Source organism: Rosa rugosa, chromosome 6 (assembly GCF_958449725.1).
Source record: "Rosa rugosa chromosome 6, drRosRugo1.1, whole genome shotgun sequence".
Taxonomy (NCBI): Eukaryota; Viridiplantae; Streptophyta; class Magnoliopsida; order Rosales; family Rosaceae; genus Rosa; species Rosa rugosa.
The window spans coordinates 516618-533731 of NC_084825.1; the positions used below are offsets into that span (position 1 = coordinate 516618).

At 39.2% G+C, this 17114-nt stretch overlaps 2 protein-coding genes across 5 annotated transcripts; one reads left to right on the forward strand and one right to left on the reverse strand.

The window, feature by feature from the left end:
- Positions 1–2048: 2048 nt before the first annotated feature.
- On the forward strand, positions 2049–2674 carry LOC133715422 (uncharacterized). Its single transcript, XM_062141910.1, has one exon. It carries the CDS (start codon positions 2204–2206, stop codon positions 2480–2482), a length of 279 nt encoding a protein of 92 aa, XP_061997894.1. The 5' UTR covers positions 2049–2203; the 3' UTR covers positions 2483–2674.
- A 9626-nt stretch (positions 2675–12300) lies between these two features.
- LOC133717727 (GTP 3',8-cyclase, mitochondrial) lies at positions 12301–16523 on the reverse strand. 4 transcript variants are annotated; one of them, XR_009849898.1, is made up of 7 exons: positions 16287–16523; positions 15470–16081; positions 15088–15255; positions 14804–14995; positions 12982–13045; positions 12757–12842; positions 12301–12625 (listed from the first exon to the last, which is right to left on the reverse strand). XR_009849898.1 is itself a non-coding variant. In XM_062144445.1 (7 exons), the coding sequence occupies exons 1-6, from the start codon at positions 16353–16355 to the stop codon at positions 12759–12761; spliced, it is 1194 nt and encodes a 397-aa protein (XP_062000429.1). In that variant the 5' UTR covers positions 16356–16523; the 3' UTR covers positions 12301–12630; positions 12757–12758. The 4 variants fall into 4 exon arrangements, 2 of the variants coding, with proteins under 2 accessions (XP_062000429.1, XP_062000428.1); XR_009849899.1 differs by having other exon boundaries at positions 12301–12630; XM_062144445.1 differs by having other exon boundaries at positions 12301–12630; positions 12982–13050.
- Between the last annotated feature and the right edge of the window lie 591 nt (positions 16524–17114).

Below are 17114 nucleotides of genomic sequence, written 5' to 3' on the forward strand. Positions count from 1 at the left end.
CATTCTTTTGGGTTCCCAGTATGATTAGAATGAAGGAAAAATCCGTGTCTGTGCCAAACATGGTGATTGGTGTGCAATCTGGGTTGGTTGTCGAGATTGATTTCGACGCTTCGGCCAGATCATGCACCTATATATATAATCATCCCCAAGTCCATCAAATTCACCTTCAATTTCTTCCGATTCCGATCAAACACAAATCTGAAAACAATAAAAAGCTCGTACCATTGCTACGTAGTCCATCTCGGCGAACAGCGGCGAGACGAGAGAACACGCCTGCGAGAACAGCGGCGTTTTGCGTTTTGGGATTATGCCCAGTGGCATGAGCATAAATTGTAATGAAAATTGGACATTTTAGTCATTTTCTATCAAAATTAGAAGTCAGGCCTGTTTAATTTGATTTTGGGCTTGAGCTTGTGTCCTTATTTGTATAAAACAAATTGAAGGTGGGTTTTCTGTGTTTATATCTTTGGTCAGGTGCTACTATGTAATTTTCTAAAAGAAAAAAGAAAAAACTCAAAAGGTTTGTTTTATCAGCTGCAGTGCAGATTAGGGCTGTCAATGGGTCGTGTCGGGTTGGGTTCGTGTCGGGTCAAGGTATTTGTCGTGTCGCAAAAGACAAACTCAAACCCAACCCATTTAATAATCGTGTCAAAAATTTAAACTCAAACCCAACTTATTTATTAAACGGGTTACCCGTTTCCAACCCGCTTAACCCGTTTAATAAATAGGTCGTGTCATGTTAGACAAAAGGACACATTTAAGGGTTAATAATGCAACCTATTTAACTAAAAAAATACATAAATTAATTAAATTTGCTAAAAACTCCACAAGTCGAAGAATATAAATAATTAAATCCAATAATTATAAAGAAAAATATGTCAAATTGTCTAATCCTATGATCAAATACTCCTGACGTCTAAAATTTCAAGAAGAAGTATATCATATTCAGGTTATACGGGTTCACTTCGTGTTGGCGGGTTGACCCGTGGCCGACCCATTTATTAAATGGGTCATGGTGGGTTGACCCATGGTAGACCAGCTTTTTAATCGTGCGGGTTGAACCCGCTTTTTAATCGTGCGGGTTGAACCCGCTTTATTTCTTGCTGGTTTCGAGTCGTGTTATTGGATCATTTCGGAATTAACAGCCCTAGTGCAGATTCCTTGAAGATCATCACCTCTGTAAAAAGGGTCCAAGTGCGCTAATTGGTGAGGTGGAGTATTGTAGAATTTCCGGTTTTGTTTTTTGTTTTTTTTCCTTTTCTTTTAATAGATAACAGAAAAGTTAAGTACGATTATATGGATTTGACTACAAGTTGTGTACGTAGAATGTGAGCTGAGAATTCAGTTTAGCTTACCTGAGTTGAGTTGAGTTGAGTTATACGTTGCTATCCGAGGAAATTAAAACCGTTGAAAAGGAAATGTCAATTAAGGGCCGTGGAAGTAAGAAAGAACCGATGGTTGAAAAATCAATTAATCAGCCGGCCAGGCAGCCAAACACGCCCGAACTCCGATCTCCAAGCAAGGAAAGGCAAGGCAAGGCAGGCTGCGCAAGTTATCTGGTCGGTCATTACATGCGTCATTCAACAAGTCACGTAGCGCTTATTATATCCCGGTCATTTCTACACGTGATATATTTATATTAATCAACTTGGGCCGATAGTTGCGATATCTAGCTATTATCAAACAAACACGTCCTAATCAAGTCATGCTAATCAAGTCATGGTGAGGTCCTATGAATGCAGTTGATTCATCCAAGGATTAGCCCATTAGGTGAGTAATGATGTGATGATAGTGATGATGATCGAGATAGCCTTGGATCCATATGTCCAGTATTATTGGATAAGAACTAAGGACTATTTGGTTTGACCCAGTCCCTCCTATTCTGCTTGACATTTCAAACTTGAACTGCTTCATTTACCTGTTTAGTTTGATCAACACATGCATGTAATTGCCACGTCCGTCACGACTGTTCTAGATTTGTGTGACGGCAAGTCAAACAGATTGGCTAATTCTCCTCCTTTTCCCTATAAATATACACATAGGCATATACCATAGATGCTGTATATGTGTCTCCATTACTAATTATTCGATCATCATCCCCTTGTCCATCTTAATTCAAAGCTGTGCTCTCCAATCCCAACTAGTCTGGTTATTGAAGCAGCTAGCTAGCAGAACAAACAGTCATATTCATTATCTCTATACGATGGAATTGAGCTTAGCAGATACGTTGGTGAAGGTAGCCCTGTTTTTCCTGGTTCAGGGTTTGGTGTATCTCATCCTTTCCAAGTCATCAAACATCTTCTCCTCCAAATCCAACATGATGAGATCCCATAGCTTCAAACCAGCTCGCTCTGTAAGTATTCGTCGCATGCTCGCCACTCTTGCCGACTTACCCGCCGGTGGTGAGCTCTCTCCTTCATCCAGGGACCTGCGTTCGCCCGATTACCAACAAAATTCAAACTCCAGCCTACATCTCAATTAATTAATTAGGATCGCAACAACTCCTAATTAATTTACCCGGTTTCTGTTTCATTGTTCTATGTACAAGATTGTTAAATTGCGCGCGTTAGTCTCATCATTTGCTTGTATATGTACGTTTTTTTTTATAAGTGCTTGTATATGTACGTTGGTGAGCTAATTTATTGAGATCGAGTTACATTCGTTTCTTCTTTAATTGATTTATGAGTGCATTTTTTTTTTCTTCTTCTTCTTTTTTTGAGAGATAGGGTATTTGTAGAGTAAAAGAGTTGTTTCAACAACAAAACCTCTGATCAAACTGGATGTAATGCTTGCATCTTATTGAATCTTAAATTAGGCTTTAAATAGCCTTTTACAAAGCAACAGAATACATGAAAATAGCTCACGTTAGCTACTGCTATCAACTAAAACTAGAATAAGTCAAAACAGCTATCTTTCCTAGAGACTAGGACTTATTGAAACAGAAAACTAAATGCTCCTAACTTCAACATATGAAGACCCTTTCAATCCCTCCCTTAAACTAGCTGCAGAATGCAGTTAGTTTATATCAGTGAGATCACACATTTCCATCTTCTTTCTGTGTCTCTGAAAAGCCTCGAGCTTTAGTGCCTTGGTCATCACATCTGCTACTTGTTCTTGAGTTCCACAATGAACTAACTTAACTTCTCCATCTTTTGCAAGGTCTCTCAAGAAATGAAAACGCACCTTGATGTGCTTGCTTCTTCCATGCATTACTGGATTTTTTGAGAGTTTAATTGTAGAGGTATTATCACACATGATGGTGGTGCTTCCTTCTTGAACATGATTCAAATTTCTCAATACTCTCCTCATCCATACAGCCTGACATGCACAAGCAGCAGCTGCCACAAACTCTGCTTCGGTGGTTGAAAGTGTAACAATCGGCTGTTTTTTCGACATCCAAGACACAGCACCTGAACTCAATAAGAAAACATAACCTGATGTGCTTTTGGAATCTTCTTCATCACCAGCATAATCTGAGTCTGTGAAAGCAAGCAAATCTTCTTCCCCTCCCTTCTTGTAGAAAATACCATGACTAGTAGTCCCCTTCAAATAACGCAGAATTCTCTTAGCAGCTTGCAAATGTAATTTAGTGGGTTTTGACATGTACCTGCTGATTAAGCTCACACTAAACATGATGTCTGGACGTGTAGCTGTAAGATACATTAAGCTTCCAACAATTTACATTAAGATACAATTGGCTGTTTTTATGTGATTTGTGTTCTTAGTTTGGATTAATTAAGTTAGGATTTAAATTGATTACCAATCTTCAATTAGAACGACCTCATACTTGCAAATTATACTAATGATGATTCGTGTGCTTGCGAGTTTTGATTAAAATTTCACAACACCAATTGTTCTTCTGAGAATACAAATGGGAAATGAATAATCCTCATATTCAGATTCTTTTTAATGAAGTGGCGATCAACTTCCATATGCTTAGTCCTGTCATGCTGAACTGGATTAAGATCGAGCAATCTTAAAAGCAGCTGTATTATCACAATGCAAGTCCATAGGCTTTTAGAGTTTAAAACCTAGTTCTTTTATAACATTCCGGATCCACAACATATTACATACTCCATGTGTCATACCTCAAAATTCTGCCTCTGCACTTGACCTAGAACATTTTGCTTCTTACTCCGCCAAGTAACAAGGCTCCCTCCAACAAAGGTGAAATATCTAGATGTAGACCTCCGATCAATTTTATCACCCGCCCAATCTGCATCAGTGTATCTTGTAACTCCTAGCTCATCCTTTTTCGCAAAACAACAAGCCTTGACCTAGTGCCCTCTTCAAATACCTTAGAATACGATACATTGCGTTCATGTGCTCTTCGCTGGGACAATGCATGAACAACTGACTGACCACACTAACAGCATAAGCAATGTCAGGTCTAGTATGAGAGAGATAAATTAGTCTTCCTACTGAACATTGGTATCTGTCTTTATCAGTCAAGACTTGATTAGGGTAAATCGCAACCTTATGGTTCATCTCAATTGGTGTCTCAATTGGTTTGCAGTCAAGCATCCCAGTCTCTGTTAACAAATCCATAACATACTTCCTTTCTGACAACGAGATTCCCCTATTTGATCTTGCGACTTCAATACCTAGAAAATACTTCAAATGTCCTAGATCCTTCATCTCAAACTCCTTTGAAAGATATCTCTGTAGATCTTCCATCTCCCTTAAATCATCTCTTGTGATAACCATATCATCAACATATACTATCAAAGTTGTTAGCTTACCATCATTGCACTTGATAAACAAGGTATGATCAGAGTTGCTCTGTCTGTATCCAAAAACTTTCATTGTTTTGGAGAATCTTCCAAACCAGCCTCTCGAAGACTGTTTTACTCCATACAAAGACTTCTTCAGTTTACACACTTTTCCGACATCTCATGGTTTACACTTAACTCCTGGTGGCACTTCCATATACACATCTTCCTCCAAATTTCCATTGAGGAAAGTATTCTTCACATCAAACTGGTGTAAGGGCCAATCTTTAACCGCAACAAGTGAAAAGAATTTGAACAGTAATGATCTTTGCTACTGATGCAAAGGTTTCTTCATAATTAACCCCATAGCGTTGTGTATAACCCTTGACAACCAGCCCAACTTTGTATCTATCAATGCTCCCATCAGCCTTGAGTTTCACTGTGAACACCCGTCGACATCCTACAGTATTTTTTCCAGCTGACACAATATCCCATGTTGAGTTCTTTTGTAGAGCTTCCAACTCTTCATATATTCATCGCCTTTGTCCACTTCGGATCCGCCAAAGCATCATGTACATTACTAGGAATAGATACAATGGATAACTGATTAACAACAAGTGCATGTGACTTGGATAGCCTATGGTTAGACATGTAGCTAGCAACAGAATATTTAGCTTTGACTTTTATGTATGGGTCATACTGTTTTTTGGGAACACCCGTATTAACCCTACGTGACCTCCTAGGTTCTACAATTTCTACTCCAGATGACTCATTTAATTGGGACATACTTGAGGTGGATCATTCTGAGCGAACTCTTTGGTTGATGATGTAGAAGAGGGAATGTCTTGTGTACCAGCTTCAGATGTGTCGAAGACCGGTCTCACATCCTGAGTCGACTGGTCTCCATCATACGTAGAAGTCTCAGCATTTCAGCATCTGAGACTAGTTTCACTATTTCTTGAGATCGGTCATCCTCTGATACATTAGCTTCATTGTGACCGATCTCAGCCCTTTCAGGCTCATCCATTGACGTTGAGACTGGTCTCTGCCATCCTGTCCTTCGAAACGAGCCTCCAAATTCTCAAATTCTTCAAACTCAAAAATAGGCTGAGGATTCGCTTCACATCCTCTTTCTCCCCTGAAGGGAAAACTAAGAAACTCCCCCTAAATAATAAGGCTTGGATGATTCATGGAAGGAAACATCAAGAGACACATGAACTGTATCCGCGAGCGGATCATAACAATGATAACCCTTTTGGAACTCCGCATAACCAACAAAAATACACTTCTTGGCATTTAAATCAAGCTCGCTGCGTTGATGCTGGGGAAGATGGACATAAACTGTGCATCCAAACACTCGAGGCTCCAAATTAGGCATAGAAGGAACAAAGAGAAGCTTCTGGAGTATCTGTTGAGGATTTTGAAACTCAATTACTCGAGAAGGAGTACGATTGATGAGATATGCTACTGATTTCACCGCTTATCCCCAATAAGAACGAGGCACGTTCATGCCAAACAAAGAGGCACGAACAACTTCCAACAATTGTCTATTCTTCTATTCTGCCAATCCATTTTGTTGAGGAATATATGGCAGGAGGTCTGATGATTAATTCCATGAGAACGTAGACAGTTTGTCATGAGACCATTAACAAATTCTCCACATGCATTGTCAGACTGAAAGACCCTGATGGGTTGTTGATATTGAGTAGCAACCATTTTGTGGAACTCCTTAAACATAGCAAACACATCACTCTTGTTCTTTAATAATGAAACCGAAGTCATCCGAGTACAGTCATCAATAAAAGTCACATAATAATGAGCTCCAGAAAAATAAGGAACCTTGGCAGGCCCCCAAACATCAAAATGAATTTTCATAAACGGAATGGGACTTTAATTAATACTTGGTGAATATGAAATACGATGGCTCTTAGCCAGTTCACAGACATCACAATGAAAATCAGACTCGCTGACAACCGAAAACAGATGAGGTTGCAGGTTCTTAAGATAACTGAAAGATAGATGACCTAAACGACTATGCCATAACCACACAACAACCTTAGCACTCTCTACTCAACTAGTTTGATTGGCTTGACCCAAGCGACATAACTGTTTCTCTCCGCTGTTTGTTAGATCCAAGTAGTAGACTTTCCCCCTTCTAACACCATAACCAAGAATCCACCGAGTCAGAATGTCCTGAAATACACAGAAAGACGGATAGAAGGTCACAATTCATGCAAGAGCCAAAATAATTTGAGTCACAGCTAAAAGATTATACGCCAAAGAGGGAACAACTAATACAAGATCAAGAGTCAGTGTATTAGATAAAACTACATACCTTCTCTGGTAACTGGAGTTGGAGTACCATCAGTTATTGACACAACACTTTGAGAGGAAGGGCTTAGTGTTTTCAAAAGGCTAGGGTCATTAGTCATGTGATCTGATGCATCTGTATCAATTATCCATGTACTATTCGTAGATGCCTTACCCTTCATACCTGACTGTGCTACATTAGCGGAAACATTTGATGGACTCTCTTCCTCTGTAGTAGCAACTGCAGCTTTGCCCAAATTCTTCCGAAGTTCCGAGGCTAGTTGGTGGAATCCCACCAATTTGGGTATATATAGCACCGTTCTTGGAGTGGGCAGTATCTCCATAATGAGTACAGTTGCGAACTGTCGAGCTACGGTTTGCTTGTGGGGAGGCGAGGAGGAAGACCAGAAAAACCATGAAGAGGAGGACCCGGCCTATGTTGAGTAGTCAGAGCAGAGGACTCGGTGGAGTGACTTATAGCTTGTGTCACACCCCGAATTCTGAATTTAAATAATTCATATTCGAAGCATGAACCTCAAATACCCCGTTTATAATCTCAGAATTTTTTTCTCAAAATCAACTGTACATTACACCTCTCGATAATTACATAAACCAAATCCTCAAGCTACAATAGATGTTAATTTCTGATTGGTTTGTAACAGGTTTCACATGAGGTTAACCTTACCAGATCACAAAAAAAAGCCCTAACCTAATGCAATCTCAATTCCTCATTTCATTCATCGCCGTTTTCAGTTTCTCGACACTCTCTCTCTCGACTTCTCGAGCTCTCTTTCTCGATCCAGTCTCTCTTTCTCGACCCACTCTCTTCCTCTCTCGATCTAGTCTCTCTTTCTCGACCCATTCATTGCCGATCATCATTATTCAAATCAATAGCATGTGAGCAGAAATCGCCGATCATCATTTTCAAACAAATGTTATTTGGTTAACTCTATTTGCAGTTTCCTCCTTCACCATCTGATCCCGTTGGACATGGACTTGGTATAGATACTCTCTCTCTCGATCCTAACCTTCCTCTTTCAGTCTTTCTGATATGAAATTAGGGTGATGAGATATACTTTTGCAGAGACATACTTCGATTTTAGGCTTTGGGTTGCAGAAAATGGGTTTTGATTTCAGTTTCACTCGGTCTAGATTTAGGGGTTTCAAAATCTCATATGTTCCATCGATTGTGGGTTTTATTTTTGGGTTTCTGGAAGTGAAATTACTCAAATTAGGGTTTCAATTTTAGGATTTCTGAAAATGAAGCATGGGTTTTTATTTTAGGGTTTCTGGGAGTGAAATTAGGGTTTCAATTTTAGGGTTTCTGAAAATGAAGCATGGGTTTTGATTTTAGGGTTTCTTGAAGTGAAATTAGTGTTTCAATTTTAGGGTTTCTAAAAATGAAGCATGGGTTATGAAATTAGGGTTTCTGGAAATGAAATTAGGGTCTTTGTTTATGTGTTTATGTGTTTTACTGTGATTGTATGTCTATCAGATTATGTTTATGTGTTCAACTATTTTAGTGTCGATATGTTGCAGTGATTGAATGTTTGTTTATGTGTATTGTGTGTCTATGTGATTATGTTTATGTGTTGAAGCAGTGATTGAATGTTTGTTTATGCGTATTAGATTATGTTTATGTGTTTTACTGTGATTTTAGTTTTTATGTGTACATGTTTATGACTGTATGTTACTATAATGATTAATGAATGATGTTCAGAAAACTGATTTGCTGTTTGTTTTTCAGTCCATGGAAGGAACGTCGCAGACCCCTGATCCGACACATAGTTTGAGTGAGTCTTCTCGTACCAGTCAAGCCGGGCGTCTTCTCATGCCGCTTCCTCAACAAGGAACACCAGCTACTCCTACTAGTGCTTCAGATGAACCTGCAACAAGTGAAGCTGAAGAAATTGTGAAGAGGAAGAACCAGTCAGCAGCTTGGGATCACTTTGTGAAGATGAAGAATCTGGATGGTTCAAAGATGGCGAAACCGAGAGCAAAGTGCAAGTACTGCCCGCAAACCTATGCCTGCGATCCTAAAGCCAATGGGACGACATCAATGAGGACACACATGCTGTACCAGTGCAAGAAGTGTCCAGTGTACATCCCAGCAAAAAGGCAGAGGTTCCTTGCTTTCGAATCTGCTGAAAAAGGTGGTAATTTAGAATCCTTAGCTTATGATCCTATGAATTGTAGAAGAGCATGTGCTAGGATGATTGTGAGGGATGAACTACCTTTTAGTCATGTAGATGGGCAGGGGTTTCAGGATTTTATGAAAATTGCTTAGCCAAAGTTTACTGTCCCTAGTCATAGGACAATCTGTAGAGATATTTGGGATCTCTACCAGTTTGAGAAGGAAAAGATAAGAGAGTTTCTAGCTAGGAATAATCTGAGGGTTTCACTAACCACCGATACCTGGACTTCGGTTCAGAATATCAATTACCTAGTAGTCACTGCCCATTTCATAGATGACACTTGGACTTTGCATAAAAGAATTATAAATTTCTGTGTTATTCCAAACCACAAGGGAAAGACTATAGGGAAATTAATAGAGTCTTGCTTGATTACTTGGGGTATTGAGAGGGTTTTTAGCATTGTAGTTGATAATGCTTCGAGTAATCAAGTTGCACTTGATTACATGAAGGAGAAGATTGGAAATTGGAAGTGTCTAGTGCTAGGTGGCAGTTTTCTGCATGTTAGGTGCTGCTGCCATGTCTTGAATCTGATTGTGAGGGATGGGATGGAGGAGCTTGATTCCTCCATCGATGCAATTAGGAATGATGTTAAGTTCATTAGGAGTTCACCCGCTAGACTTGAAAAGTTTAGGAAGTGTGCTTCTAGAGAGAAGGTTGAACATAAGGGGGTGTAGTGCCTTTAGATGTCTGCACAAGGTGGAACTCCACCTATTTTATGCTTGACATCGCTGTTAAGTATAAGCAGGCATTCTCTAGGCTTGAAGATGAGGATCAGCAGTATGAGAACTATTTTATGGAGAGAGTTGGGGGAAGCAAGAGGGTTGGGCCACCTAAGAATGAGGATTGGGAGAAAGCAGTGAGGTTAGTGAAGTTCCTTAAAATCTTTTACGATGCAACCTTGAATTTTAGTGGGACTAAGGTAGTAACTTCAAACCAACCTGTTCAGTGGATTTGTACCATAATCGATGAATTAGAAGAATGTGCAGCTAGTGATGATCCTTTGATGGTTAGTATAGGGTCCTCTATGAAGAAAAAATTCGACAAGTATTGGTTGAAGTTAGAGGACATTAACATGGCATTGTTGCTTGCTGTTGTCTTGGATCCAAGATACAAATTATTGTATCTTGAATACTTTTTTCCTAAACTGCATCCGGACAGCAGCTTGGTTGAATTTATGGTAGATGAAGTGAAGAGGAGCCTCTTGCAGCTATATAGGGAGTATTGTCTATTTGATCATGTTGCTGCACAAGCCTCAGATGACATAACACAACCTCGTGTTGATCATTGAGCTTCTGCACAAGAACAGGACTCACATGCTGCATCGTTGAGTAAGTTTTTGAAGTTTAGGCAAGAGAAAGAGGTGGTGGAGATAAGGAATGAAGTCGACAAGTATTTGCTTGAAGCTTCCGAAGACCCTGCGAGCAAGGATTTCCAGCTTTTAGGTTGGTGGAAGGAGAATGCTGTTAGATACCCAATTCTGTCAAAGATTGCAAAGGATATCTTTGCTGTTCCAGCTTCAACAGTGGCTTCGGAGTCAGCTTTCAGCCTAGGGAAGAGGGTTGTATATCCATTTCGAGCATCATTAACTCCTAGTATGGTTGAGGGGCTGGTTTGTCTCAGCGATTGGTTAAGGGGTGGAGCCTTTAATGAGTACAAAGAGCCTACTAAGACGGAGTTGGAGCTGTACGGTGAGCTTGAAAAGCTTGAATCAGGTAACTTCCCTTTATTTTCTGTGTTATAAAATGAGTTTGTTGTTTGAATATTTTTTGTGTTGTGAATAATGAATATGAGAACTATTTAAATGTTAATCTTATGTGAATATGTTGTTCTCTTGATTGGCAGCATCTGTTGTAACCACAGTTGACGACGAAGAGTGATTGATGGGTTAAGGCTGTGAGGGGCATGTTGTTTTTGGACCTTTGGTGTTGGCTGCAGGGTATGTTGTTTTGAAGTTGGTTGTGGACTTGCAGATCTGCATTTCTATGCTTTCTTGAACTTTTTTTCAGTTTTGGAGATCAAGAACTTACTTTAAAGTTTGAAACTCTTTTATTTGTTGAATTTCGGTCTGTAATGACTAACTATTTTAAGTGTTTCCAGACTTTGTTTAATTTGTGAAGCTCTAATGATTTAATGAACTGTTGTACTAGGTTTCTGCATTTGTAAACTCGTGTTGAATGTTTCAGCAATGTTTAACTGCTTGTAGTTGTTTCCAGGTAGCTTGGGCCAATTGGGCCATGGATATTTGCTTGTTTATGTTCATGGTTTTGTTTTAATGGATTGATTGATCTACAAAAATTGGGATGTAAAGAAAAAATAAGAAAAGCCCAACTAAGACCGAACCCGAACCGGGCCGAACTGAATATTCGGCCCACCGAAATAGTTCGGCCCACGTTATTTGGAAACAGTTTTCGGCCCAAATTATGCCCCAACCGATAGAAAAGGGTCGAACTCGGTTTGGGCCCAACACCGACCCGGCCCAACTCGAGCCCAGCCCTAAATTTATCGAGGCAAAGAACACCCTTTACGATTAACTCATACTGGTACAATCTATGCTCATGAGTTCTTACTGGCTAGTTAAAGGAAAGAGCTATAGCTCAACCAAAAAATTTCAATGGGTGTATATAAACCGTATGTTTGGCGAGTAATAATTCTATGGTCCCGGATTAGCACATGACAGTGCCAAAGAATTTAATTGGGTGTATATAAACTGTATGTTTGGCGAGTAATTATTCTATGGTCCCAGATTAGTTGTCACGCCAAAGAATTTAATTGGGTGTATATAAACCGTATCTTTGACAGTAATTATTCTATGATCCCGGACTACCACGGTCAAATTTGATGGAAACCTTGTAGAGATTAAAAAAAAATTTAAATTACCCGTCAAGAATAAGTACATGTTCCTAACCAAAATAACACAGCAAATTTTGCCCCCCTTTTTTCGCTCAAGTAAAGGGACTAAGGGAAGTAAGTTAAAGAGTTTGGTCTGGGGATTTTTCGCTCATTCATGTCTGTAGATCAGTAGGGTATTTTCATTCCTTGTCCATTTTGTCCATATGAACCAATGACATCAACCCGAATCACCAGATATACCATGGTCCGGGACCATAATAAATTTTTTCCATGTTTAGCGATTACAGTATGAGTTCTGGGGTGTATGCACTTGTCACTTGTTCCCACAATAACAAATAGGATACTGAGAAAAATGTTTGTTACAGCATAACGCCATCATCACAAGGATAACAAGAGTGAGATACGGTTCTGACATCTCATTGCCTTCTACCATTATCCCAGCAACAAATTGACATCAACACATTCTTCTCCCCCAGTCCCTCTTCTAATGAGATAGCAAAAGTTTATTAAGCAAATACGGGATGACTCTGTCACATGCAACTTCATATTCTACAAAACCTGCACTGAACGCTTATTCCATTATGTCTTAATGGAGAACAAATTATCATTACTATAGAAATAAGAAAACAAACTACAGATTCTTTTCAAATTGCTTGGTTATAAAACTTCCATAAAAGAGGGATACAAACCATTAGCCACCAATATGTATCATGGGCCTATTTGCTGTCTTTGCAATGTCAAACATTCCAGCATGCGAAGCTTTCTTCCTCTTCACCTAAAGCAAACATGAGAAGTCCTTGAAAACATATAGGAGAGCTGAAAGCTGAATTTGTATTAAAACATGATACTTAATCCAACACTAGACAGTAACATCTCTGAGGCATAGGCATTATTCAAAAGCAAATTTGTCGTACCGCTGAACCAATTATTTCCCTTAGTTCATGATCATCAGCACCCTGCCGAAGGGGATCTCTTAAGCTGACCTTCACAGTAAACATGTACGATATCAATAGCATAGCAACGAAGTTTATAAAATAATCCTATTGCAGATATAATAGAAAAAGACTCCAAGGAAATTCCATTTAGTACCAAAGAAGTCGGTTCACTTAAACCAAAGTCCACACCTACAAGCTTGTTGCATTGACTACAAGCTTCACCACCTTATTATATTTCACTGTCTTCAAAAGACGAAGGGTCTCATACAGCAGAGGTCCCATGGAGAACTACTAATCAGTCTAGTGACCTCTAATTGCCGGAAACATATTTCGAACTATCAGATCTATTAACTCCCCATTCTCATTCATAAGCCAATATGAACATAAGCATATACAGGTGTCAGATGGGCAGGTAAAGACTGGCCATAGTTTATGGGGAGTGATATGGGATCTATACAAAGAAAAAGTTAAATAGATACCCAACTCATTATATATATGCACCTCAATGAAGTGTTAATCACCCTTAAGGCTGCTTTAACTTTCAGTTTTGATAACTTGAGTAACTGATGACTCAAGAACAAAAAAAGTAATTGATGACGCCCACTATGAACCACATTCATTTCTTGGTTTAATACATCCATAAAGAAAAGTACACAGGACTTTACAGAACTAAAATGATAGGATAGATAGCCAATGCATTATTCTGTATCTTATTATGGTGTAGAAAGAGACGGAAGAAAAACCACAGCAAGTGGTCTAGTGGTTGAGCGTCTTGGTTAGGAACCGCCAGGCACTGTGCTGCAATGCACAGTTGAAGCATTTCACATGTGCCGAGGGATAAATCCTCGGGCCTAAGAAGCCTTTGGGATACCAGACACTATCAAAAAAGAAGAGATAGGAGAAAAGAGTGCCACTAGACGCACTCTGGTTGCCAATCATGAAGACTCATCCGGACATGATTTCACTTTATCAACAATACTGATAGACTATCCAGAGAAGAGAATTAGTCTCTCTACAAGGTTATTTAATATCCCTAACAGGCTTCAGAATTTGGAGGTTAGAGCTATTCAGGTGATAGACATGAAAGCCTAAAAACAATTGTAAACTTCCTTATAGCCAGAATACCAACTAGTACCGTCACCTTTATGCTGTGTGATAAAATGTACTCATGGTTGAAGAAATCATAAACTTGGTGAGACAGAAGTTCATGGAATCAGGGGTTTGTCAGCGGCCATGTTCTTGGAGAGGAAAACAAAAGGAAGAAACCCTCTTTTCCCCATTAAAGGAAACACTAAAAAGAAATTTAAAAATATAACACACACAATTCCATCTTGTAATAATGAATTTAAGTATATAGTCTAGAGCAAGGCCTCTATTTATAGGGAAGACCCTAAAATCCCTAATTAATCTGAAAACTAGCCTTCAAAAAAGAATAATGCCAGTCGTCTACAATAAGCCAATAAAAGTAACAGAAAATCTAATTCACAATAGTGCTAATATAGCAAAGTGAACAGTAGCCAGCAAAAGAACTTCCTTGAAAAAGAGTCCCTGGTCTGGTCCTGTAATAATACTGCATTATCCCAAACTTGCCACTTGACTTGTCGCAAAAAGATGAAGTTCAAAATTATCTAACAGTTGGATTATTTCAGGAAAAAAAAACACATAGATCCTCAGGAAGTAAGCATGTCTAAATAGTCGGTGGTAGCAAGAGCCAAATTGGAAATCATGGCAAAGATCACAACATTACAATACTTGTCAAATGCTAATAACAAGATAAAGTACGGACAGGCATATGACTGACCTCTGAAGGACCAAACAAGCAAACTTTGAAGTTCCCATCAGCTAAGAGTCGCAATCTATTGCAACCAGCACAAAAATGCTCAGTCATTGATGTGATAAAAGAAACTGTACCAAGATGATCATCTATCCTGAAATTCTTGGCAGTATCAGTTGGGTGATCCTGAAGTCTTTTTAGGCCTGTAAAATGTTTTGCCTGTTCACAATAATAAGTAAATTAAGGAATGTACAACAGTATAGGGAACATTCAGACAATTAGTAGGATTATCCGTCAGAGTTCTACCTTACCACTCTATCCAACATTTCTGCGTAGGGTACAAGTTTCTTAACATTCCATACATTTCCATCAAAAGGCATGAACTCAATGAATCGAATGTTAATTGGCTTTTCACGTGTCAGCTCTACGAAATCGCAAATCTCATCATCATTGAACCCACGCATTACAACGCAATTTACCTGAATAAGAGCACAGATTACATATAAAGACGCATGCATTTGTATATACGGGGCGTAGGAATGATACTTGATAAGCACGTTCCCCATCAGCAAAACCAGAAACAATAAGTAATAGTAATCATAAACCCATCAACAAAAATGAAAGATTGCATAAGCAAGGAAAATGGTTCAAAAGCAAGAGTGTACCAGAATAAGTTTGAGAAGCAGGAAATACCTTAACAGGATTATAACCGAGGTCTATGGCAGCATTAATTGAGTCCATAACCCTTTCATGCCCTTTACGCCTGGTCAGAAATTCAAACTTTGCAGGGACCAAGGTGTCTAAACTAATATTCACCGCACTAAGGCCGCATTCTTTCAACTTGGGAAGTTTTCGTGCAAGAGTGATTCCATTAGTAGTGATAGCCAGTGTTTTTAGTCCCTTCAAGTTAGACAAGTGTAAGCATATGTCTTCAATATCTTTCCTGACGGTTGGCTCCCCTCCAGTCAAACGAATTTTATCGACTCCTGAGCTTACAAATAGATTAGCCAAACGAACAAGCTCATTCTGTGAGAGAATCTTAGGGCCAGGAGTGAGGCTGACACCCTCGGCCGGCATGCAGTATTGACATCGCAGATTGCAACGCTCTGTTAAAGAGATCCTCAAGTAAGTGTGCTGCCTTCCAAAAGAATCAATCAACATATTGGAAACAGGATTATCTTTTGGAAGCTCCTCCGGTAACTTGGCACAACAAGTTGCGTAAGGGGAGCCATTTTTCATTCGCTTTTGCTGATGAAGTAAGCCCTTGGCATCACCATTGCTGGACCCAGTTTCAAAGCATGAGCACTGATAAGATTAAATTATTTCCATGAGAATCATCAACTGGCTAGGCCTCTAAACTTATTCATCATAATATATGGAAATCCAAGCCCTGATCCTTACCAGTAATACAATTGAAAAAAAAAAAAAAAAACTGTATTGGGGTAGAGGCTGTTAATGAAGATAGAACAAAGCTAAAGGTGATGCAAGAAAAGAGAAAAGAGAGAGATACCAAGAAAGAATTGAAATTTCCAAAGCCTGTACGCAAGTGGGGAAGCTTTGATAGATGGCGCTTCATCATTTTCACAAATGAAAGCAGAGAAGAAGAGTTATCTTTTATCTTGATATGGTGGGTAGTGAAACCAAAGCAGAGCAGAAATTGGGACCTAACCTTACCCGCCTCAATGTGTTTTAGTCCTTCCTTCCGTCCTTTTGGAATAGTCGAAAGGCCGCCTCAACTTCTGATAGCAATTGACCCGTCTTGGATCCTCTGTTCAAATCTCAACCGTAGTATACCATATGCCGCCAGTGGATGGTGCACTATCATTTCTTTTAATCTCGACCGTTCATTGGTATTATTGGCCTTTTTGATTTGTCCGTTACTGCGCCGCTCGGCTCCCGTTGCAGTAAAACTAAAAAGGCAGAAAATAAAAAGAGATGATCGAGTTAAGGTGAACTGGGTTTAGGGTCGGGTAAGTACCGAGGGAGCCGTCGGGTATTTGCAGTAAAACTAAGTTTGTTTGCATTTCTGTAATTACTCACTTGTTTTAATAGCTGATTTTGTGGCTGCAGTAGTCTTGGTCGGAATTCTTCCGCAGTGTCTCCAACCATAATTTTACGACTGTAATTATTTGTGATATGATCGATATTTACTATATTATCAATGATTGTTCATTTTTAACATACATGGTCGGCTCTTTGCCCTGGAATTATTTATTTATTTATTTACTCTCTTTTTTCTAATCTCTAGTGGGCAATGAGAAAGATATTGCCATGTTCTTCCAGATGATCTCATCTTGTCAAAACATGTCTGCTGAACTCAGGACTCTCTCTGAATAGA

What these genes read in the sequence shown, in the direction of transcription:
- LOC133715422 (XM_062141910.1), top strand. Translation starts at nt 2,204, where the DNA reads ATGGAATTGAGCTTAGCAGATACGTTGGTGAAGGTAGCCCTGTTTTTC.
- LOC133717727 (XM_062144445.1), bottom strand. Translation starts at nt 16,355, where the DNA reads ATGATGAAGCGCCATCTATCAAAGCTTCCCCACTTGCGTACAGGCTTT. An exon ending in GAAATTTCAATTCTTTCTTG is followed by an intron (nt 16,082 to 16,286) that starts GTATCTCTCTCT and finishes TAATCTTATCAG; the next exon opens with TGCTCATGCTTTGAAACTGG. An exon ending in GCTTGTTTGGTCCTTCAGAG is followed by an intron (nt 13,051 to 14,803) that starts GTCAGTCATATG and finishes TTTACTGTGAAG; the next exon opens with GTCAGCTTAAGAGATCCCCT.